This window comes from Myodes glareolus, chromosome X, assembly GCF_982192425.1.
Source record: "Myodes glareolus chromosome X, mMyoGla1.1, whole genome shotgun sequence".
In the NCBI taxonomy this organism is placed as follows: Eukaryota; Metazoa; Chordata; class Mammalia; order Rodentia; family Cricetidae; genus Myodes; species Myodes glareolus.
The window spans coordinates 39,524,658-39,551,511 of NC_142053.1; the positions used below are offsets into that span (position 1 = coordinate 39,524,658).

The following is a 26,854-nucleotide window of genomic DNA, read 5'->3' on the forward strand; positions in this document are numbered from 1 at the left end:
TCTCATTGAGGGGTGTCAGACCAAGGGGACATTTTACCACACTGCACAAACAAGTATCAGGTGTTCTGATCTTCCCAAGAGATTGGTGGGACAATTATCTATGTCCAAACAACAAGAGGATGTCAGGCATTCAGTTTCTGTGAAAGGAAATCTGGGAAATCAAGCTCTATTGAAAGGTCTCTCAAAATGACCCCCATATGCATAGAATGTCTCAGATCTCCACCCTCTGCTCTTCGCCACTCTAGTCCACCCTGATGACTAAAGAACCATCAAGCTTCCCTTCTTTGCATTTTGATCTCACACATTCCCCTATTAACTAAGATTGTTTTTAGCTGATCCCACTGACCAAGATAACCATAAAAACACATATGCAACCAATAAGATCTTACAACTTTCTGCTTTTAGAACATAGAGCAGAAAGATAGAAGGAGGAAATCAAGTTATCTGCCTCAAAGGTTTGTTATCAAAAATGCACTGTTTCTTTTATTCACAGCTGAATATAACCTTGAGGAAACATCAATGCTTGCATAACCATTTATCATTTTAGAAGATTGTTATGAGATTTGCCTTAGACTCTCAAAGATTTCACACAGGGTACGTATGTTTGCATTGGGAAAAAGAGTTGGATGCTAGTAAGACAGAGCCAGGAGCATTTCTTGTTACCCAAGATAGCCTGGGACCTTCCCCTACTGACCCTGGTTGAACTGCATATTCCTATAAGACCAAATACATCTTAGGACCTCCTCCCTGTGAACAAGACTGTTCAGGATTTCTCCTTTGCTGAAGATGGTCTCATAACTTCCCATTCTGAGAAAAGCTTCTCAGAACTCCTGTGGTTCCAGGAAACCTTATAATTTCCTAGCTTAAGGGAGTTGTCATGAGAACTACCCTGGGCCAGACTGTTCTTTGGTCCTTCCCTCCATTAGCAATGTGCCCTTAGATGGTATCCACCTGTACAAAGGGGAATAACAACCAGTGACTTTGACCCTAAGAAACCCAAGTATTCCTTTTATTCCCAAGGTGACATTAGAGATGTTCTTTTGAATAATACTGCATCATGTCTTATCACTTATTTCACCAATCCTCAAGCATCCCTCCTGTTTTGAAAGCATCTCCAACATGTGTTACTCTAAATAAGAGAACTTTGAACCTTTCACCTTTGACATTGGTGACTAAGGAAAGAAATTGTTCCACTCTGTTGTGAGGGCCCAGGTACAAAGTGTAGAATTTGAGACTTAAGCTATGCACTTCAATCTAATCAATAGAAGTCTACTTGTTCAACCATTGCTGCCTATGTATGAACTATGAAGGCAACCTGAAAGAAGAGGCAACATTGCCAGGGACAGTCATGCAGGTTCATTGAAGAAGGCTCTGGTTGCTCCTGAACTATGCAAGACTCAACATATGATGTATAAACTCTAAAGAATAGCTGGAGGTTGAAGTGCAGTGATGGAACCTTCCTTCTCTGAATGAGGTAACAGTGATGTTCACCTGCAACAGAATGGTGCATGGCCTTACCCCCTCTGCCCAAGGGGTTTTCAACTCACACCCTTGGCCAACCAGGGCTCAAAATTTTCCCTTTTACACAAAGGCCTCTGTGTTTCTCTTCTTCACAAGTTACCTCACTCTTACATCACTGAAGAGAATATCAGACCTTCCTCCTAGGACAGAACCTACTCTGAACCTTCCCCATTTGCCCAAGCTGGTTTTAAGTAATCATATTGTGGAAAATACCCTCAAATTTTCTCCTTTTGCAAGTTTTATCTAAGTCTTTTCCAAAAGATTAAAGAGTCCTCAGACCACGTATTTCTTACACCACTCCCGCTTTATAAGTGGAAATTAGATCTGCCCATATTACTCCAGTGTGCAGCAAAGGGGATCTATGATTATGCCCTTTAACCAAAAGACTACAAAGTTCTAATTATTTGCCAAAGGATGTCTGGCCTATGCCCCAACGATGAATAAGACCTCAGTATTGGCTCTTGTGACCAATCCGGTATCATTTCTTCATTCAATATTCAGGTCTAGCCTCTGACACTGAGAGACCTTAGAGCATCCCCTTCCTTTCATAGGCAACTTTCACTGGACCCTTGGACTCATCTTACCTTTAAGCCAGTCCCTACAATCAAGTTTGCTAGGAAAATACTTGCAACCAATGGGACCTCTGAAGATACTAGTTTCAGATCAGAGGTCAAAATATAGAAAGCTAAAACTAATAGTCATGTCATCTGCCCAGAAGTTAGTTGTCCTGAATGCAATGTTCACATCTTTCATTGATGAATAAACACAGAACAATACAACCTTTAGAAAGCATAAGGTCCACACACCCACTCAACATCTTGGAAGAGTGTTGTATTGCTTCTTGCATACTTCTCAACAGACGATGTAGTATATAGATCATGGGAACCAGGCAGAACAGTTGGAAACAAATGGCGCAGAGAGAAATCATCATCCCTTCACCAAAGGTAAGCTAGGCCTTTCCCATTTGCACAATGGGGTGAGTGGATCTTGCTATTTGGTTAAATAGGGCCTGGCACTTTCTATCTAATCAATGCACTTCAGAATGACCTCAGAAGCTTCTCCTCTGAATAGAGGCTCCCTAAAATGTCCCTATTCTCAAGGCATCTCACACCATGCCCTTTTGATGATGGCTTATCACAACTTCCTGTGGGTTAAAGTAGTCATCAGGCCTTTCTGCTATTACAAACAACAGTGAAGGATATCCCTCACTCTCTGTTCAAGGAGAGTCAAAAGAACGACTGTTTTTTACTAAAGTTACCTCAGAATTTCCATTTTGCTCAAGGGGACAAGGATCTAAGGGTCCTCAGAGCACCACCCATGTGCTCATGTACCTCAGAATTACCCAACTAATGAAGGACCTTAGATATTTCCCCTCTAACCATGACCACTAGGAAAATACATCTGTGACCAAAGAAACTTCACCTTGTTCTGCTTTGAGTTCACAGAGCCTGAGGCTTAGGTCATCCTTCCTTCATTATAGTCACCAGAATGAAAAGGCCTCATCCTTCATGCTCACACCAGTGTAGCTGATGATAAGCTTCAAGAGAACTTAGAACCTGAGACTGTCAATCATGACTGATGGATGATGCTCAGGTTGCTGCCATGCCTCACACAGTATGCCTGAAGATGTGAATCTTCTAAACTGTGATGAAGTCCTTTCTCCACTGCACAAGGTAGACTGGAACACTCTCTTTCCACTAAGTGGTTTGTGACTTTGCTACTCTCTCTAAGTCTACTGAAGTCTTCCATTCTTAAACACCATCAATTTCTGTCCATTAGACCTCAAAGGCACACTCTGTAACCAAGAGGGCCTGATATCTAACCTGCATGATCAAGGGTTATAAACAGCATATCTTCCTGTCCAAGGCCTCATGACTTTCCAATTCCAGTCAAAAAGGCCTTCAAAAGAAACTCTCTTATGAAGGATTGAATATTTTTCTTTTTGTTGAAGGAGGACTCAGACTTTCCACTTCTACTTAAATATGTTTCACTTCCAATACGTCATCTGAGAGGGACTTCATTATGCTCCTTATGTTCAAGGGCCCTCAAATTCTTGCCTTTTGGTCCATATGTCTGAAAATATCTTTCCTTCACAAAGGGGATTCAGAGCCTGTCACTCTGCCTATCATAGACTCCAACATTCTATACCTATTCATAATTACTTGGTTTTCCCCTCTATATGGGGGGAAAATAAAAGATTCTCCTAAAGACCTAGGTGATCTGAACTATATCCTCTTTTTCCCAAGGGGGACTAAGGGCTACCATCTCTTCTATTAGACCCATAGATCTTTTTCTATTGACTACATATGTCTTCTGTATTCCAAAATGTCTAGGAATGCTTCTAAATTTCTTCCTGCTGTGTATAATCTAAGATATTACTTTTCTGAGCAAAGGAGCCTTAAGCTCATCTTACCTCACCAACCGCTTCTTAGACTGAGGTTAACCATCAAACCACTTGGAAAATGTGTATTAAGTATTGCCAGGCCTTCCACTCAGCACAAAATGGTATGGATATTCTAAATACTGAAAAAGACTTGGAAGCTGATCAAGCAGTACTGGACCTTCCTCTGTTCCACAAGGTATTTACTTTTTGTTAAATGTGATATTGCCTTTCTTATTTCATTGAACATTGCCATAAACTTTATACCTCTGACAAATATGTGCAGAGTTTTACCTTTGCACAAAATGTCTCTGAAATACAGGTTATGACCTAGTGTGCATCAACATTTCTCCTTAATCCCATGGAGTCTGCCACATTACATCTTTGATGAATGGCATAATAATCTCTCCATTTCTGTCCAAACATCAACAACTGTCTCAGTCTTACAAGTGAGACTGAGACATCCACATCAATAAAGAGTGCTTCTGACCTGCCTTGTGTGATTAAGGAAAGTCCACAGTTGATTTCTTACTTACAACTTATAATTTGCGAGGCCTGGAAAGTACTTTCCTGACTAAAGAGATCTCAGTGCACTCTGAACTGAGGTACTTGATCACAAGAACAGCAAGATAAGGGTAACTGAGATTACTTTCTTCACTCTGGCTTATTAAACAGAGAATTCCTGCCATACATGAAGAGGAATGTGTGGATGGACCATTACTAGATGAAGACACGGAGCCAGAGATTACTGTCATGCAGTGTCTTACACAATTTCTATGACTGTTGACATGCTTGACATGGACATTCAGAAGATGTGTATTCTAGGTTGTGATTTCAAGTTTGGTGCTGATGAAGTGAGTGCCTGGGACTTCCTCTCTTTCTCAGGGTACCATTTGACCTTTAGATTCTGCCCAATACAGCCACAGACATACTGCCAAGAGAGGCTGAAAGTTTTCCATCCACCCCTGGGGAACTCCTTTCTCCTCCTTTTAAGTTGGAGGGTCTTGGACCTTTCACCTGCTCCCAAAGTGATAGCTGGAATTCTTCTTCTGTCCACTGATAACCTGGATATGCCCCACCTATCCCAAGAATTCTGAGAGTTGGTGTGGGACAATTCTACATTCTGTCAATTATATTTTAAATAAACGCTTATTGGCAGGTAGCCAGGCAGGAAGTATAGGCAGGAAAACCAGACAGGAAAGTAGGGGTGAGGCAATGAGAATAGGAGTATTCTGGGAAGAAGAAAGCTCCCTCCCAGTCCTGCCCAGATCACCGAAGAAGCAGGATGTGACCTGTCCCGCTGTAAAAGGTACTGAGTCATGTATGGCTAACATAGATAAGACAAATGAGTTAATATAAGTTATAAGAGCTAATGTGAAGCCTGAGCTAATGGGCCAATCAGTTTATCATTAATGTAGACTTCTGTGTGATTATTTGGGACCTAACAACTGTGGGAACTGGGCCGGATAGAAACCCCCACAAGCAGGCCTTCATGTTACAGAGAGTATTCTCTCTCTCTTGCTGAAGTGACTTTTCAATTATCTCCTCACCCAAGTGTACACCAACTCTTTTTTTCTGATCAAAATGTTCTCAGACTTGCCTGTTCTAATAGAGATGTACAGTCAACCAGCATGCAAAGGGTTCTCAGATCTTCTGAATATGACCCTGTGGGAATGACTTACTCAGTCCATGTAATTGGGTTTTAGATCATTCCACTGGGACTAAAGAAGTTCCAATCTACTGACTCTGATTTACCAGATCTTCAGGGCTTCAGATCTTCTCACACAGCCAAGGTTTTCTTCAGATGTGCCCTTCTGCCCAAGGAGTGCCTCATATTGTCATCTTCTGATTCAGGGGCCTTCCACACCCAAACATGAGGTCAAAGAACATTTTTTATTCTTCACTGATGACTTCTTCAGAACACCCAGGCTTAAAGTATGAGGACCAAAGTATAGAAAGTAAAGTCTAGAACTGATGCCCACTACCTCAAGGCAGAAACCAATATAATGTGGCCCTCATCATTTAAACCTAGATCTCAGCAGCTGAGCATGCGCTTGAGAAGAAGAACCACCTTGGGACTCTCATGCAGACTATTGGGTGACCACTCAGACTGCTGCCTCACCTACCACACATTCACTACAGTGGACAGACGCTCAAGTCTCGGATGAAGAGCTGGAAGCTGATAAGGCAGTTCCTGGAATGTGTTCCACTGCATGAGGTGGGCTGAGACTTTGATCTCATGCCAAGCAGTGGGTATGCTGATTTCCAAATTTACCCAATCCAACATGTTAGTCTACATATACAATAGCCCCCAGATTTCCACACTCCTCACAAGATGCCCTCAAACATTTCCCAACTGACACTGGGGTTCTTGTATTTTCTCCATCACTCTTGCCCCCCCCCCCCGCCTTTTCCCCATGCACCTTTGTAAGCCTCCAACATCTCACTTCTGCCCATTGATCCCTATAAGTACATTTCTGACTTATGTTGGGGGGCATTCAAGGTCTGAATATAAGGCTTTCAATAGTGCTCCCATTCACCAAGGTTGTCTCCACATACTCTTTCCCTTTAATTGAGTATTCAGACTCCACATCGGGCCAAGAGAACTTCAGATCTTCCTTGTCTCTTATGTAAGGTGTCTATACTAACATTCTTACCTAAAGGCCTCTAGTTTTTCCTTCTCTTCAAGCAGGTGTCTGACATTTCTACTCTGCTCAAAGACTCATCTCATGTACATGAGTTGGACAGAAGACTTGGGCACACTTCTGCTAATCAATGTAATATTTCTCCCTTCAGGCTGGAGGTCTTAGAGCTCAAGAGTAGCAAGGAGAGGCTGGAAAACAGACATCAGTCTTCAGGGCATTCATTTGAACTTCAGAAACAGAGTGGTTCCATCTTTAGTGCCCTGAACTGGATGACTGAACAGTAACCTGGAGGCTGAAAAAGAAGCAGACAGAAGCCACGCTCGTCATACAATGTTCAGATTACTGCATATCCTCCTGATGATGCCACAGATGATATGGTTACTGTGTTGTTGTTGTTATTTTGATTGTTGTTCACTTCTTGGTGTTATTGTCTTCTTTTAAGTTTAGAGGACATATTGATATTTTCTTGGTATGTTAATCATCTACTGGCATTAAAATCCAGCAACCAATTGCTTAAATGCTTCACATGTTCAACTTCATTTAGAAATCACAATGTATGCATATCTTCTAACTTTTTGTTTCAAAGACATACCATTATGCAATTCTACTTTACAAATGTAATCATTTTAACCAATATTCCCAAGAATATAAACTTTATGTGCAAAACTATTTCTTGTGTGCTGTCAATTTTTCTACCCAATGCTAGGTTAATTTTATGCAATTTGGAAACATTCTTTCTTACTAATGTGTCTTAAAAAAGATGTACCTTAGCAAGATTATCCTTTACTGTACAGCTTATATTCACTTAGAAGTGTGTACATACCATGTTTGTCTTTCTGGGTCAGGATTACCTCACTCAAGATGATTTTTTTCCCTTGCCCCATCCATTAGCCTAAAAATGCTGTGACGCCATTGTTTTTAAATACTGAATAATACTCCATGGTGTATTTTTGTTTTTAGTTAGGTAGTAATAAATTTGTCACTACCTATTATCTTTGTAATATCTCTTGTGGGTCATTGATTTTTTTTTTTTGCTAAATTTCCCCTTTGTTTATAAAACAACTTATTTTTTCTTTTAAAGTTTAAAATTGTTTCTTTTCTAATATAAAACATCCTAATTACAGTTTCTCCTCCCTTCTTACCTCCCAGTTCTTCCTCCAACTTCTCTCCCTTAGGGTTCCATTCCGTTTCTGTCACCTATTTGAAAAGAATAGGCATCCAAGAGTTAACAACCAAATAACAAAATAAGCTATAATAAGAGAAAACAAAAATTATCACATTGAGACTGGACCAGTGTGGGACAATATTACACAGCCCGCATATTTTTGCATTGCATTGGCAGCCAGGATCTCAAGCCACAATAGCAGCTGAGGTGCTGAAAGCACTTTCAGACTGACTGTATCCTGAGGTCAGGAAATGCTGATGTTGTTTGCTCCTTCTTTGTAATTATGTGGACTGCCTGGGAAGAGGTGTTTATTCCAAGCTAATGACAGAGCAGTGGATGAGTCTTTAGTCCTGCTACCCTGGAAACAGAATGCTAATGAACTTCCTTCTCAGTTTACCTTGGGAGATAAAAACTGTTTGGAGAATAAATGCAAGTGATCTTCAGGATTTGAATGAACCCTGAGACTGCCTTCTGATTTTGCTGTGTGAACGGTGTCTCAGTTATTCCCGCACCTCATCGCCAGTCCAGAAGGTTAGTTTATGTTGGAGCTGGACCCCAACATAGTGATGCCTGCAACATGGGACTGACCGCTGAACCGCTGAGAAACACTGGAGAAGTGACCAGAAGTACGGAGGAGAAAGTGAGGAATCCGTGAGGGAAAACGGCAACACAGGTCGATATGTGAATAATGAGCACTAAACAGTAGAATTTAAGGAAGCATAGGATAAAGTGGGGCAGTAATATCAGGAGTAAAATTTGTAAATATAGAAATATGGGACAAGGAAAAAGCAATCAAATGGCTATGCAGTTGATTCGAGATATATTAAAGGAGAGAAGAGAGAGAATACAGCAGCATCAGATACAGGAATTTTTAGAATTTATAGAGAAGATATGCCCTCGGTTTTCTGAGTGTAGGACCTTAGACGTTGGTGCGTGGAAAGAAGTAGGTATAAAGATTTACCAATGTTATTGTAATTATGGACCAGAAAGCATCCCTGAAGATACGCCTTATTTCTGGATTCTAATACAGGAAAGGTTGGACTTAAATCCTGACCAGCACCAGATAGTTCCATCCACACCACCTGAGGAGTTGCTACATACTTTTACAGAACAGAGTAGTGACAATAAGTCAGAGACTAATAATTTAGACTACAAAAGGGAGTTTTCATCTCCCTCACTAGCTACCAGCAATGCTGAGAGATAGGAACAGAACAATAAGGTTCAGAAGGAATTAAAAGGCTTGAGAAGGATGATAAACTCGCTATCACACAGACTAGAAACTATGCAGATCCAGGACTCTTGTCAGAAGAGTAATTCTCTTCCTACCATAATAGCTGATTTAGACCCGCCTACAGTACAGAGCACTCCAAAAGTGAAGCAGATGCATAACAATAGTAGCGAATCTCCTCTACAGGCTTGTGGTAGAGAAACCACTAGCAGAGGGGAAAAAATGGAAGGGTTTCCATTCTTTCCCGTAATAGGGCAAAGAGATGTGCAAGGAAACTTGCTTAGGATACATACTCCTATATCATTTATGTTACTCAAAGAATTAAAAACTGCTTGTGCTCAGTACAGCCCCATGGCTCCTTTTACACAGTTACTGTTAGAAAATATAGCTGTAGAAGCTTTGCCACAAGCAGATTAGAAGCAGATAGCCACGGCTTGCCTGTCAGGAGGAGACTATCTATTGTGGAAAATTGAATTTTCAAAACAGTGTCAGGCCACAACTGAGAGAAACAGAGCTCAGCAGATTCCATTTCATATGAAATGCTTTCAGGTAAGGAATCTTATTCAGGAAGAGATCAGCAGTTAGAATTGGATATAGCAGCGTATGCCCAATTTAATGCAGTGGCCAAGGAGGCCTGGATTAGACTTCCATTGTCAAAAGAACAGATTGTGGAGTTATCTAGTATAAGACAGGGACCAGACGAATTAGCTCAGAACTTTGTTTCCAGACTAACACAGGCATCTAATAGGTTGATTGGAGACACAGAAGCAGGACAGTTAATAATTAAACAGATTTTGAGAACACTAATGCTGTATGTAAGGCAGCGCTAAGACCTTTGAAAAAGCAGGGTAACATTGTAGATTATATCCAAATTTGCTTGGTTATAGGCCATTCATATACACAGGGAATGACCATAGCTGCTGCCTTGCAGGGAAAGGCAATTAACGTTATTGTATCCCAGCAGAGAGACCTAGGCCCAGGGAGAATGCAAACTACAGGAATAGCTGGAGGCTGTTTTGGATGTGATCTTATGGGGCGTCAGGTCAGATGATGTTGATAGGAGAGAGTGAATTGTGGTTAAGTATTGTACATGCCACATACTTCTGCATTGTATTGGCAGCCAGGATCTCAAGCCACAGTAGCAACTGAGGTGGTAAAAGCACTTTCAGACTGACTGTATCCTGAGGTCAGGATCTGCTGAGGTTGTTCTGCTTCTTCTTTGTAATTATGTGGACCGCCCTGAAGAGGTGTTAATTCCAAGCTAATGACAGAGCTGTGGATGTGACTTTAGTCCTGCTACCCCGGAAACAGAATGCTAATGAACTACCCTCCCAGTTTACCTTGGAAGATAAAAACTGTTTGGAGAATAAACGAATAAACGTGGGTGACCTTCAGGATTTGAATGAACCCTGAGACTCCCTTTCAATATTGTTGTGTGGACTGTGTCACAATTACTCCCATGCTGCCACACCAGTCCAGAGAGATAGTTTATGTTGTGGTTAGACCCTGACAGACCAGGCAATCCAACAGTAGGCAAAGAGCCCCACTACCAGGCACAATAGTCAGGGACCCACTCATTCACACATTCAGGATTCTCATAAAAATATAATTCTAAACGCTATACTGTATACATAGAGGACCTATTGCAGGCCAGAGGCGGCCTTGTACTTGTTTCTTCTGTCTCTAGGAGCTTATATAAGCCTTGTGCAGTTGATGTGGAGGGCATTTTTCTCCTGATATTCTCCACCCCTGCTGGTTCTTACACTCTTTCTGTCTCCTCTTTCACAGGGTTTTCTGTGTTCTGAAGAGAGGTATTTAATGGAGTCATCCCCTTTAGAACTGTGTGTTTTAAGAGTTCTCTCTGCCACCCTCTCTGTGCGTATGTGCCTTTCTGCGGTAGGAAGGATCTTCTCTGAGGATGACCAAATAAGGCCCTGTTGTATGAGGATAGCAGCATATCATCAGGAGTCATTTACATTACATTTCTTTCCTTTTTAAGACGAGTGTTATTTGTTTTTACCATGGGTCCCTGGGATACCTAGAATCTGGTTCTTGGTTACTCAAGCAGTGTCAGGCATGGGTTCCATCTCATGGATTGGGCCGTAGGTGAATCAGTTAACTGTTGGCTACTCCCACTAGTTCTGTACCACCACTACCCTCGAATCCATTGCAGGCAGGACAGATTGTTGATCAAATTTTGTGGTGGTGTTGGTGTTTGCATTTCTCTTTTGGTAGCATGAAGAGTACCTATCTTCACTTAGTGTTTCTATTACTGCAACAAATCATTAGGACCAAAAAGCAAGTTCAGAAGGAAAGGACTTCTTTGGCTTATACTTCATCAATGGAGACCATCACTGAAGGAACCCAGAAAAGGAACTCAAAGAGAGACGATATGGGATTCCCCTCTGTATGCTGTGAATACCACTGGTTAATAAAGAAGCTGCTTTGGTCCTCTTGCAGTTCGGAAAAGGTCAAGGTGGGAATTCCAAACAATTAGGGTAGGGGAGAGTAGGTGGAGTCAATGAGAAGCCATATAGCTGCCAGAAATGACAGATGCAGAAACTTTGCCCCATAAGCCACAGCTATGCCGCAATACCAAAATTAATAAAAATAGGTTAATTTAAGATGTTTAAGTGTTAGCTTGCAATACTCTTAAATGACTGGCCAAGCAGTGATTTAATTGATATAGTTTAAGTGATTATTTTGGATATATACATCCAGAAAATTGACTAAGCAGCCTCTGCCTACAAAATGGCATGGCAGCATGGCGAAAGAATTTCCACATATAGTCTAAGGAAGCTTTAAGAGAAAGGCTTCTAGACTCACAAAAACAGGAGCCAAATGCAGTTTCTTGGTAACAGAATTTTTTTTTTCAGATATGCTCTGTTTTCTGGGGGCAAGAAGGGGAACCACGACTCCTTTAAGACAATCTTACTGACTCAGCATAATAAATAGTGGCTTCCTGGTTTGTGTTGGCAGCATGAACTCTGACTCTTTCAGGACACTGAGCACTTAAAGGGGGGGTCTGTCAGCAACCTGTTACAAATTGCTCAATGGTGACACAGACCTGCTGTGACCCTGGAACTGGGGCAATGTGCATGGCTCTCAGAAACAGCAAACATACCTTATCCACGTTGGACTGGGCAGAGCCAACAGACAGTATCACTTATATATAGCCTCACAGTACATATAAATGTATATATGACAATTAGAAACTCTCCTATACAGTTTTCTGTTTTCTACTTTAGATTTTATGATCAAAAATTTACTAATGAATACTCTCTATGAAACACATTTATCGGAGTTGCACAGATAGTCCATGTTTTCTCTTTAACTATTTACACATTCTGTTTGAAATGCCCTACACAGAAACATTTCAATTGCTTCCTCTCTGGTTTTCAACCTAACAGTGAGCCAGATCTTAAATTTAATGACTATACCCCTCTCTGGTTCTGAATTTCTTTAAGTATACAGTATACACCAAGGCTGTTCCTGCACGTTTAGTAATAGGTATGATGCCTAACACACACACACACACACACACACACACACACACACACACACACACACACACACATTTATACCAATGCTCTAGCGGAAATGTGAGTTATGTTTTATTTATTCAATTCAAATAAAATGTTCTTTAAAACTTTTATTTGCCTGTAAGAAGAACAATCAGAGTCTGTCATTAAGTGAGCCTCATTCTACTCACGTATGGATATATATTATCTCATATAAACATATATGTATATATGAGACATGTGTATGATAAATATCCACATATACATGTACATGTGTATTATACACACAAATATGTGCATATATGTGATATGTATATACATATACATATACATATATCACAGGCAATACAGACACCCATGCACCACACACAAACACACACACAGTGCTGTTAGAGTCCCACCCAAAATCTAAAATTTGGAAAAAGCAAATCTCAAATGTTGCCCTTTGATCTTCATAGATATACCATTGTATGTGTTCACACCTCCTTCCCAAAACAAACACAGAAATATAAAAATTATTTTTAAAAAGAAAGAGAGAGAAATAGGTATCACCATTCCAGCTCCAAAAGTCTGGAGTTTTCTAGGGCAACACTAGTGTGTGTCTGAATTGAGAGGTCGAAGAGTCTGGAATCTGATCTCTACCAGCAATGACCACAGGAACAGATGCACAAGTTCCCATTAAACTTCTTCACAGACCTTGAGAGAATAATAATCAATTTTATATGGAAAAACAAAAAACCCAGGATAGCCAAAACAATCTTATATAATAAAGGAACTTCTGGAGGCATTACCATCCCTGACTTCAAACTCTATTACACAGCTACAGTATTGAAAACAGCTTGGTACTGGCATAAGAACAGAGAAGTCGACCTATGGAATCGAATAGAAGACCCAGATATTAACCCACAAACCTATGAACACTTGATTTTCGACAAGGGAGCTAAAGGTATGCAATGGAAGAAGGAAAGCATCTTTAACAAATGGTGCTAGCATAACTGGATGTCAACCTGTAGAAGAATGAAAGTAGATCCATATCTATCACCATGCACAAAACTCAAGTCCAAATGGTTTAAAGACCTCAACATTAATCTGACCACTTTGAACCAGATAGAAGAGAAAGTGGGAAGTAGTTTACAAGACATAGGCACAGGAGACCACTTCCTAGGTAGAACCCCAGTAGCACAGACAATAAGAGAATCAATGAATAAATGGGACCTCCTGAAACTGAGAAGCTCCTGTAAAGCAAAGGACACTGTCAGTAAGACAAAAAGGCTACCTTCTGACTGGGAGAAGATCTTCACCAACCCCTCATCAGACAAAGGCCTGATCTCCAAAATATATAAGGAACTCAAGAAACTAGACACTAAAACTCTAATTAACCCAATTAAAAAATGGGGTGCTGATCTGAACAGAGAATTCTCAACAGAAGAACTTCGAATGGCCAAAAGACACTTAAGGTCATGCTCAACATCCTTAGTGATCAGGGAAATGCAAATCAAGACAACTATGAGATACCATTTTACACCGGTCAGATTAGCTAAAGTCAAAAACACCAATGATAGCCTATGCTGGAGAGGATGTGGAGAGAGGGGAACTCTCATCCATTGTTGGTGGGAATGCAAACTTGTGCAGCCACTGTGAAAATCAGTGTGGCGGTTTCTCAGGAAACTGGGAGTCAACCTCCCTCAAGACCCAGCAATTGGGTCTTGAATATACCCAAGAGATGCCCTATCATACCACAAAAGCATTTGTTCAACTATGTTCATAGCAGCACTATTTGTAATAGCCAGAACCTGGAAACAACCTCGGTGCCCCTCAATAGAAGAATGGTTAAAAAAGGTGTGGAACATATATATATTAGAGTTTTACTCAGCGGTAAAAAAACAATGACATCTTGAATTTTGCATGCAAATGGATGGACATAGAAAACGCTTTACTGAGTGAGGTAAGCCAGACCCCAAAAGAGGAATATGGTATGTATTCACTCATATGTGGATTCTAGCCATAATTAAAGGTCTTTGAGCCTTTTATTCCTGATACTAGAGAAGCTAAATAAGAAGGTGAACCTGAAGAAAATAATGTAGTTATCCTCCTGGAGATTGGAAGTAGACAAGAGTCCCAGGCAACCTCGGGTGCATGGGGGGGGTGGGGGGGTTGTTGTAAGGGGAGAGGGTTAGAGAGAAGGGAGTAGGGGAGGAATGGGGAAAGCTCAGGGGATTGGGATGGGGGGAGGAAGGAAGGATGGATATGGGATCAGGAAAGTATATGTCTCAACTAAGGGAGTCATTTTAGGGTTTACAAGAGACTTGATTATAAAGGGGATCCCAGGTCCAAGGAGAGATCCCCAGATTGTTCTCTGGACAGAGGAGAGGGTGCCTGAAACGGCCTTGGCCCATAACCATACTGATGAATATTTTGTATATCACCATAGAAAAAAAGCACTTAGAAAATCATGAAGTTCTGAGAACAGAGAAAAAATTAATATTACAACTACAATTAATATCCTTACACAGAAAATAGAACTGTGAAATTTTCCTAGAGCAAAACAAGCTATAAAAACAAGTTAGTAATTTAAAAAAATTAGTAGAAATGAGGGCACATAAAATTGAGGCACATTGTCAAAGTATAGAATAAAATGAATAATCAGGAATAAAGATAAGAGAAATTAAAAAATTAGTAGCTCACTCTAGGATGTTTGACAATGTAAAGATGGAATTTTCTGGAAGTGAAAATGGTGTGCAAAAATTATCAAAGAAGTGACTGAAAGTTATTTTATAACTTAAAAATGTCTTCATTACATTTCTATTGCTTTGTAAAGATACGATGACCAAACCAAAATTTCATTGAGGGCTCACAGTTCCAAAGTCCTTTACTGTCATGACAAGGATCATGGGAGCAGGCAGGCAGGCATGACACTGGAGCAGAAACTGAGAGCTCACAACAGCATGGCATTGGAGCAGTGCTAAAATCTTACATTCTGATTTGTAAATTGGAGGCAGAGAAAGAGAGTGCTAACTACAAGTGTCATATCTTCGAAATCTCAAAGTCCACTTGCAATGACATACCTTCTAATCCTTCCTAAACAGTTTACCAACTATTCAAATATATGAACCTATGAAGGCCATTCTCATTAAAAAATACCACAAAAGGTATGAGTTTATGAAAGGAAAAGAGCCATTTAATGGAAGGTCAAACAAAACAAAAAGGTTCAGAAAACCAGATATTATAAACAATATTTTAGAAAATTGGAGGAAAGAGATGATCCTAAAAGTCGTTAGGGAAGAAAAGTAAGGCAAAAATAAAGACCCATCGAGAATAGAAACAGAACAAAGAGATCTCTTGGAATTAGCATCTGATTGTGATTTTTTTTCTGGTTTCTTTCTCATTTGGTAGCAGGGGCATCTCTGTTAATAACTGCTATATTCCATAGCACATCTCTAATGGGAAAGCTGATGGGACAAAAGTCAAGTTCAGGGTAATGTATTAGACATAAGGATATGAAGCCAAGACACAGGAAAAGAAATCTATTACAAGGTCTGGAGAGGTTAAAGATAGTAAAGAGGAGTTCGGAGAGCTTAACTAGCAGGGAAGGAGTACAGTAGGGGAAGGATGTTGAGCATTGGACTTTATCATGAAATAGCTGAGAATTTTGTTGGATTTCAAACTGGATTTCAAACAACTTTGTCAATATCTAAAAATTGATGTTGAGGCCAGTAACTATATGAAATAAATTTATAAGATACTTTGTGGATGAAAAGTATTAAAAGTTTTGGGGAGGAATCCGTTTAAACATTGAATTATAAACCTTAAAATATTTAGAGGTACTGATTTTTCATATATGTGTTTCTCAAATGACTTGTCACATTCTCAAATAATTATATAACATTTAAAAAAATAGTAGATCTAATTTGTCAAGAATGGAAGGCATCAAGAAATAGGAAAACTAGAATCCATAAAAATGGGAGCAAGGAGAAATGAGAAATGAAATCTTAGAGCCCAACACTGCTGATCTGAAACAGAAGGATAGAGAATTGCAACAAAGATAGCTCCAAGTAAGATATAAAATTAATAGGTTACTAAAAGGTTGTTATGTATTGGGAAATCATTTTTGCTTCTAGGATACTAGTTGTAAATTAAGTCAAAATACTCACAAGGTAATTTCTGAAAAATGAAATATTGTACAAGAAGTCTAGGCAATGATTGTCAATCTGTGACTCTGATGTGACTATTTAATCATATCTTTATAATTTAGTTTTGATATAACCATATTAATGCAGGCTTGTGTCAAATTTTCATAAATGACCTTACAGGAGTCTGTTATTTTTAACCATTACTTTAATAATCAATTGAAATATAAGATGTCACCCAAGGGGTTTAGTTTAGAACTTATGGTATCCTAGTTCAATGTGATGACAGACACACATAATGGCCACACTCAGGACTTTGAAGTAGGAGAATGATCATGATTCTAGCCCAGCCCGTGCTACAGGGCATGACTACCAAAAATTACAGGCACACATGCATGAGGGTGCACACAAGCGCACGCACAAGTGCCCACATACATGTGCACACACATGCGCACGCGTATACATACACACACACACACACACACACACACACACACACAGAGGTTTCTCATTTGAGAAACCACATTTTTTCGGCATAGGGAACAAATCACTAGGCTCTTTTGGTCAATACAATTTTATCTTTTTAAATAAATATTCATGCTCCACATCATTTCTACATAACAGATTTCTCTGTGTCTCTTTGTTTAAGGGAACAGCAGTTATCATCTAGTTTTGCCTTTAGTTTGTTATTTTCCCATATAGTTAATAGAATTTCGTTTAAAATACTTTGTCATTGTAATTTGATGAGATTGAATTGGAAATGCCATCAAAGAAACGGTTAAAGCTTATGTAAATAGAAAGTGCCATTTGCATATTTAAGCACCACAAAGCCAGGATATATAAACACAGGCTCTCTTTTCAATATCAATTTGCATAAAATTAGAGCCACAGACAACATATTTATTTACAAAGTATATAACTGGTAATCACAAAAAAATTCTGGGTGCTTATTCTTTTGTACCAGTGAAGAAATTACTTAGATATTCACACTTGAATTTTTATGTCGATATGTGGAAATGTGAGTTTTCATTACAGATAAACTAATTTTCTATTCTACTATTAACACACCAGACACAGAAAAGAGATAAGCCTTTTCAACTATAGGGGCAGATCAAATTACACCTGAGAATTTGCACTGACTAGGGCTAGCCTCAAGGGTAGATATAGCCAACAATTTTTGTTTTTTTACTATTGATACAAAACACAGCTCTCATCAAAAAGAGAACAAGACAGTTTACTTTGAGCCAAAGAGGAGGCAGATACAGACTCAGATAGACCCAAATTTCCTATTTCAATAAGGGAGTAGTTACATAAACTTCTTATAGTCACAAAATAAAAGTCATTTATTGAGGTATTTCCCAAGTATATTGGCAAAGACATCAGAAAGGAGGCTTATAGAAAAACAGAGAAATCTTTCCTGTAGACTTTAGATGCTATCTGATGATATCTTTAACTTGTGGGTCTGTGGAAGGTAGCAATCTTTTAAGAAAATATTCCAAAGGTTTTATTGATAATTACAAGGACTTTAGGTTAGATTTGGGGAAAGGCAATAAATGGCTAAGAGGACTCGAGATAACTCAGATTATGTCATTTGTTTTGTGCCATTTGAACTCTAATCTCAAAGTTCTAATCGGTCCATCCCTTGCTACAGTCTCTTCAACAGAGTTGTAGCAATTTTCTAGGCAACTTCCTTTAACATTACCGACTTTATGTGATTCCCCAAACGTAGTACACCGGTCTCTATCTCAGCAGCACAGGAAAAAAACTCCCACCACTAATTCAGTCATAAATGTGTCACTTCAGTTATTATATATAATTGTTTAAATAATATTTTTGAAAGTAAGAAAGGTTTGAATATTATTTCTGGTTGTGGGTGATCTCATAAGATGCATTTCATCTGACATGATGTGACATTAGACTGGGAGCACAGACTGTGATAGGCTACAATGAAGTGAGAGGATGGCCAAGATGCATAAAAGAAACAAAGACTGGGATCGAGGGAGATGCCCTAGTTGTTAAAGCACATGCCATTCAAACAAGAAGACCTAGGTTTGTAAAACCCATGTAAATGCTGGATGGGCATGGATGCCCACCTGTGATTCCAGCCTCCAGAGTTGATGTCACGGAACTCTGGAACAGCCTGATCACCTAAAGCAACAGAGGAAGATTTCAGTATCAGTTTGGACACTTCACACCCTCTTTTACATGCACATGCAGGTTTGCCAAAGCACGTAAGACCATGCCTGCACATCCTCACAGACTGCAAATATATACACAAAGAGAAAATAAATTTGGGGGCTTGAATAATTATGTCTGTTTTGTGGTTTTTGTTTATAGCTCTATTTGATGACTATTTCAAAAATAAAATCATAATGTAAACTGTGGCAACATACAGCACAAGGCATATGCAATTATTATATAAATCTGTATCAAATAGCAGCTGCCTATTAATACCATCAGGATTGTTTTAGGGTAGCTGCAAATAAATATATTGTCAATCATCAAGAAAATTCTTAAATGTGTTTTATTGCTTAGATTCTTATTCTATCATATCACCACACAGCCTGCAATCATTCTCTGACTCCTATTTATTTCCTACACCCCAAAGACACTATTTGAATGGACTAAACTTACCGTTACCCCTTACTTTTACCACTTTTATATTTATGATGTACTGGCTATCTAATCCAAACCTCTGCGTGCTAGGCAAGAACTGTACTACTGAGAAACTCCCCATAACACCAGCAATGCATGCACATGCCAAACAAGCAAGCAAACATATTAGTCCTAAACTAACTCCTTAAGATACAATGTTGATTATTTCCATTCATAATTCAAATCCCACACATTCTTCTAAGTTCGGAGAAGTGGGATTTTTTTCTTTGAGGTAGGCAAAGTGGAAAATGAAGCACTTTCTGGCCTCATGCACTGCCGCCTTCAGTTATGTAAGTTCCTCCACTACCCATGGGTCATTTGGTATGGGAAACAAATATGTGTCTCATTCTGATAGCCTCCATTGCTATGGTAGTTTGGGTTTTCAAAAACCTCGTGAATTTTAATACCCTCTCCTAATTGCTCCATAAATACGTTCACATCTTTAAGCTTGCTTGTTGACAATATGTTTGGAAAACATGGCTATAATGTTCATAATCATGGATATCAAGAATACTGATTTTTCTGCCTCTCTGAACTTAAACATCTAGCAAAGTTTTGAATGTTCCTTCATTTGGATATTACTTATGATTTCCAGTCATCCTACTCTACCTTTGATGGTTTCCTCTTACCCAAGAGTTTCACAGCACTCCAGGGAGGAGAGGCAGAAGGGTCTCTGTGAGTTCAAGACTAGCCTGATCTACATAGCAAGGCTCAGGACAGCCAGGGCTACATAGAGACTCTGTCTCAAAACAACAGATTCTCAACTATGTCTTCTAATTGTTAATGTCTGGAACCCTCAACCTCACAGCTGGCTGTTAATTCTTTCTCTTTGTTTTGAAAAAAAAATATCTCCCCTAAGAATCATGTACATCCTCCCTCCTTTGTTTTTGTTAGATCCTGCATGTTTGTTTAGTCTCCCCTTTAAACAGAGTATTGAAAGCAGAGTTATGAGAGTAAAACATCGAATTAACAATTATGTTTTCTCCATTGCAATATTAATATTGAAATGAAAACATCAATTAAATGTTTTATCTAAATCAAATACTACATGTATGTTACATGCTAAAATTTAAAAATTACTTGGCTTTCTAGGGTAAAATTTATATCAAACTTTCAGCTATAAGAATTTTTAGGCTAACTTAAATTTCTACTAAACCCCAAATTTTCACTTTCAATTTTTTTCTTTTTATTTTTGTTTTCTAATTTTTTTCAAAATTCTCTTTTATAATTTAAACATTTTTGGGAATTTAATTCCTCTTTCTCTTTCTTCCAACTCCTCCCATGTCCTCCATTCCTTTTCATATTATTAATTAAAGTTATTTAATATAACATTTCTAACTATTACTTATATTCATAATACAAATATACATACATACACTAACACACACATCCTCCTGAGTCCACTTAGTATTACACACACACACACACACACACACACACACACACACACACACACACTCTTACATTTAAGGTTGACCACTTGGTATTGGATAAGCAATTAAGGGGGGCTCATTATTCCTGGGAAGGACTGACTATCCCTCTCTCCACAGCCATTGATTGACTAGCTCTTCATCTAGGATTGAAACCTTTTGAAGTATTCTCCTCTAGGGTTTATGACCTCACCAGTAGTTGGCAAGTTTTCCAGTACCAGGCATGAATTTGCTCCTATTGAGCAGACTACAAGTGCATTAGAAAGCTTAAATTCTTGTTTCAATCAAAAATAGAAGTTCCACTCGCTTGTTTTTTGCGTAAGTGGGTGGCGGGCCGAGCGCACGGCGGTGAGATCCGGAGTCCACTACTTCGAGCCGGACCTGAGCCTTTTCGCTGGTGGTGCGCAGGTCGGTGCGCGGCGGCCGAAAGCGCGGAGAAACCGAAAGGCGGACGCGCCGCTCCCCGCTGCTTTGCTCAGGCCGTGGGAAGCTGTACCTCGCCCGTAGACTATGGTGACCTATACCCTCCTGTGGAGGAGCCAGTTGCCACCGCTGATCCCAAAGCAAGCAAGAAAAAAGATAAGGACAAAGAGAAAAAGTTTGTTTGGAACCATGGAATCACTCTACCTCTAAAAAATGTCAGAAAGAGGAGGTTCCGGAAGACAGCAAAGAAGAAGTATATTGAGTCTCCCGATGTGGAAAAAGAAGTGAAGCGGTTGCTGAGTACCGATGCTGAAGCTGTCAGCACTCGTTGGGAGATAATTGCTGAAGATGAAACAAAGGAGACCGAAAATCAAGGCCTCGATATCTCCTCTCCAGGAATGTCTGGCCACAGGCAGGGCCACGACTCATTAGAACATGATGAGCTTCGAGAGATATTCAATGACCTCAGCAGCAGCAGTGAAGATGAGGAAGATGTCAACATCATTGATACTGAGGAAGATCTGGAGAGGCAGCTACAAGACAAGCTCAATGAGTCAGATGAACAGCACCAAGAAAATGAAGGAACCAACCAGTTGGTTATGGGAATTCAGAAACAGATTGATAATGTGAAGGGCAAGCTCCAGGAGACCCAGGACAGGGCAAAGCGCCAGGAGGACCTCATCAGAAAAGTCGAAAACTTGGCTCTCAAGAACAGGTTTCAAGCTGTTCTGGATGAACTGAAACAAAAGGAAGACAGGGAGAAAGAGCAGCTTAGTTCTTTGCAGGAGGAACTAGAATCACTCCTAGAGAAGTGAGAATGTTGATTTCCATTCTTCGACTGGTTAGCTTGAGAAAATTTTTATTTTCATAATACGATCTCAAAATTATTCTCTATTATGTTAGGAGTTTTGTTGAATTTTGTTGGTTGTTTTTGGAACTGTTGCCAAGGTTTTCATTCTTAGGAAGTAGGGTTACATAGGCAGGTGTAGGGAAGTTCTAAGATTAGGGAATAGTTGAACTTTAATCATTCACCATAGGACTTTATTACGTTTGTCTCTTTTCCAGAAGTTTTTATTCCTATTCTGTGGTGCTAAGATCAGTAAGAAACTAGCCTACAGGCAGTGAAGTTAATTTTATTTTTTTAATGTATGTTTACAGTAGCTATCTTACTAGCTACCCAGCAAGTTTTCATGTATAGAAATGTAAGTTTTTGCACAAGTTGTTTCTTGCACAATAAAAGTTACCAGTTTTTGCATTAAAAAAAAAAAATAGAAGTTCCACTATTTCACCATGGGGACTATTTTGCCAGACTAGTCATTATGTTATTGTGGTTTTTAGAGCTGTAGCTGGGTAGGACTACTGACTGCTATTGTCCCTTGGAAGTATGCATAGCATCTTCAGATACAATTTTTAAAATTGATTTTTATTGAGCTCTACATTTTTCTCTGCTCCCCTCCCTGCCTCGCCCCTTCCCTTCAATCCTCTCCCAAGGTTCCCATGCTCCCAATTTACTCAGGAGATCTTGTATTTTTCAGATACAATTTTAACCAAAAATCTTTTTTTCTTTTTTGTTTTGTCTTGTCTTGTTGTTGTTTGTTCAAGACAGGGTTTCTCTGTGAAGCATTGGCTGTCCTGAAACTCACTCTGTAGACCAGGCTAGCTTTGAACTCAGAGATCGACCTGCCTCTGCCTCCCACGTACTGGGATTAAAGGTGTATGCCAATGTTCCTGGCAAAATAATGCCAAAATCTTTTGTTTTAATGTTTTTTAAAATTTGTTTTAAAATTTCATTTTGCATTCCAGTTTTCCCTCCCACCCGTCCACCCTTTCTCTCCCTCCTTGCCTCTCCCCCAGCCTACCCCCATCCCTCCTCCTGAATGGTAAGTGTAACCCAAAATCTTATGTGACTTTCTAGAAGCAAAAGTAATCTATTGTAATGTGATAATTTATATATAAAAACTAAAATAGCCGCATGGCAAAAATATTGTCTTAGTATTCAGTGTTTCATCCAAATTTAAGGCATAAGCAAATTTTTAGCCGGATAGTACTATTCTAAATTAAGATTTGTATAATTAAATAAAATTTTGTAGGGCACCACGCCGATCTGTGCTCCATGTGCTACCATACAGTTCGTGAACTGGGCAAGGGGCTGGAGATTTAAACACACACAGACACACAGAGACGCGGGCCATCCTTGAAACAGGAATGCCCCAAGAATGCCCCCTTTATTGTGTCCAGGGTCATCTTATATAGGGATCCTTAACTGATAGCCACGCCCCAGCCAAACCCACCAGAAACCACTCCCCTGCCATCAGGAACTCCTGAGAGTCTCATGCTCAGAGCAGCTGCAAGCACTCAGAGCATGGGCAAACAAGTTGTTTACCAGAAATTCAGGATTTGGGGGAGGGGTTCATAGCTCCCAACACAATTTAAAAAGATAGTTAATTGAAATATGTGATAACATAATTAATTTTTCATTGCAATTCACAAAGTTTCAAGTAATACTTTAATTAAAACTATATTTATTTCTATGAAAATTACATTTTATATTGTAGCCATTTCTGTGATGTTTTCACAGAAGAGAAATATTGCACTAATATATTTTAAAAGATAATTGTATTTGAATAGTTGTGTGATGATAAATGAATAAGTACTATCTGTTGGCCTGGGATAGTTAAGTCTAAACTTGGATATTTCTAAATGTCTTAGAAGCTGACTATCAAGATTTGAAAGTCCTCCCTATAGATATTTTCTTATGGAAATATGAACTTGCCCCTCGCAACTTGCAGAATATCATCAAATATTTCTTTAATCTCTGCCCTAATGTGTTCCCCTAGAAGGAGTCAGGGTTGTAGATTAGAGCTCAAGTTCCAGGAATAATAAAAAATTACCTGTTTGCAACTCTTTAGACATGTACATAGAAAGAAGGAGAACTGCGTGATATTATTGCAGTTTTGAGTTTGACTTTCTTACAAACTGCCAGATTATTGCCTACAGAGGCTGTACTATTTTCCATCCCCAACCTTATATGCTTTTCGCCTACAGGGATGTCCAACCTTTTGACATTGTGACATGATGCATTGAGCTCTTTTCATAGCTATCCTGGAATGTATGAGGACTTTGGCTCTTAAGTTGAAAATGTTGCCTTAGAGTTTTAATTCTCCACATTAGCACCTCATATGTGTGTAAATATATATGTAAATATATAATTTTCATCATGATAGTATGTAAAACATAGCATTTCCCTATTCTTTTAATTTGGATTTTCCTATATGACAAATAATTATCAACATGGTTTTCACGTACTTATTGTTTACTGGTTATTTTGTTGTTTATTTTTTATTTATTATACAAAAGTTTCTTTTGATTTGGATTGCCCTATATGACAAATAATTATCAACATTATTTTTATGTACTTATTATTTACTTGTTATCTTCTTGTTTGTTTTCTATTGTCAAACCATATTTTTAAGAAAAAAACATTGAGGACGAGACTAATCCCCAGGATCAAAATTAGTGATGTAGAAGGGACATCATATAAGTCTTGTAAAACCTCACACATGGTGAAAGTAAAGAGGCTATTGAAACTTTGGAAGATTAGTTTGTCTGACATATTGCCCTTTTAAATTAGCAACTTATGATCTATATTTAGGATATTAAAACGCACCTGTAGTTTAATTAGCTGGATTTGGTGCAATAACCGTTACTTGCCAGTAGGTGTCGCGGGCCACCTACAAAACTAACCCAGCTGGGCCCAGCGACATAGTTGGAGTCACGTGACTGGTATGAATCTGATTTTAGCGTGAAATACTGAAAGATATACTTAGATCAAAAATAGTTATTAAAAGAAATCACAAACTGTGTGTACCGTGGTGGGCCCTGATTGGTCAGCAACCGCAGTAGCACAGGGATAACAAGATAACAGCAGGCACCCAGGAAAGCCCCTATCTCATGTGAATTTCCCTGCAGTGTGCTCATGGCAGGACACAGACACGGAAGTTAGTGCACAGGGACTGGAAGCCACTCTGAGGTGAGTAATGAGATACTATAAAGAACCGCGGTCAATCTGTAGCAAGAAAAGCAGCCCCTTCGCGAGAATTCTATATCCAAATGAACTGCTGGCTCCAAGCACAGGCCACGGCTAGCTGAGGGAGGGCTCGCACTAGCCAGGTGCACTCTGAGCTGACAGTGGGCAATAGAGCCGGGAGGGGGGGGTTTCTAAAACCAAACATTGGGTGCCAGATGAAGGGATAAATCTCCTTGAACATTGCCATAGACTTTATAACTCTGACAAATAGGTATCACCTGTGCACAGAATGTTTCAGAAATTCAAGTTATATCTAGGGTTCATCAACATTTCTCCTTATTCCCATGGAGTCTGCCACCTTACTTCTTTGATGAAGGGCATAATAATCCTTCAACTTCTGTCCAAAGGTTCAAAAACTTTCTCAATCTTACAAGACATAGACATTAACAATAATAAAAAGGGCCTCCTGCCCTGTGTGAACAAGGGAAGTTTACACTTGATTTCATTCCTACAACTTCTAATTTAAGTACTATTCTGACCAAACAAATCTCAGAGCACTCTGAACCGAAATCCCTGAACACAAGAACAGCAAGATAAGGGTGACTGAGACTACTTTCTTCACTCTGGCTTATTAAACAGAGAATTCCTGTCATACATGAAGAGGAATGTGTGGATGGACCTTTACTAGATGAAGACACTGAGCCAGAGACTACTGTCATGCAGTCTTTTAGGAGATTTCTATGACTGCTGACATGCCTGACATGAACATTCAGAAGATGTGTATTCTAGGTTGTGATTTCAAGTTTGGTGCTGATGAAGAAGTGAGTGTCTGGGACTTCCTCTATTTCTCAGTGTACCATTTGACCTTCAAATTCTGTCCAATAGAAACACACACATACAACCAAGAGAGGCTGAGAGTATTCCATCCATTCCTGAGAAACTGCTCTATCCTCCTTTTAAGTTAGAGGGTCTTGGACCTTTCACCTGCTCCTAAAGTAATAGCATGAATTCTTCTTCTGCCCACTGGGAACCTGGATATGCCCCACCTATCCAAAGAAGTCTGAGAGTATCTCCTCTCCCAAGTATACTCCAACTCTTTGTTTTCTGACCAAAGTGTTCTCACACCTGCCCGCTCTAATAGAGAGATGCAGTCCACCGACATACAAAGGGTTCTCAGATCTTCTGAATATGACCCTGTGTGAGTGACTTACTAGGTCCATGTAACTGGGTTTTAGATCATTCCATTTGGACTAAAGGAGTTCCAGTCTACTGACTCTGATTTACCAGTGGGCCTCAGATCATCTCACATAGCCAAGGTTTTCTTCAGATATGTCCTTCTGCCCAATGAGTGCTTCATATTGTGCTGATTCAGGGGCCTTCCACACCCAAACATGAAGTCAAAGAACATTTTTTATTCTTCACTGATGACTTCTTCAGAACACCCAGGCTTAAAGTATGAGGACCAAAGTATAGAAAGTAAAGTCTAGAACTGATGCCCACTACCTCAAGGCAGAAACCAATATAATGTGGCCCTCATCATTTTAACCTAGATCTGAACAGCTAAACATAAGATTGAGAAGGAGAACCAGCTTGTGACTTTCATGTAGACTACTGGATGACCACTCAGACTACTGCCTCATCTACCACACATTCATTACAGTGGACAGATGTTCGAGTCTCCGAAGAAGAGCTGGAAGCTGATAAGGCAATTCCTTATCAATGTGCTCCATTG

General features: G+C 39.4%; 1 protein-coding gene across 1 annotated transcript in view; it reads left to right on the top strand.

Annotated features, from left to right (window-relative positions):
* LOC148117267 (transcription initiation factor TFIID subunit 7-like) overlaps positions 1 to 22,363 on the top strand; it is a 30,327-nt gene extending 7,964 nt beyond the window's left edge. The window contains exon 2 of the mRNA XM_087902542.1: positions 20,996 to 22,363. Within this exon, the coding sequence (XP_087758668.1) occupies positions 20,996 to 21,910 (915 nt within the window). The 3' untranslated portion in view covers positions 21,911 to 22,363. The remainder of the gene's footprint in view (positions 1 to 20,995) is intronic.
* Positions 22,364 to 26,854: the final 4,491 nt, after the last annotated feature.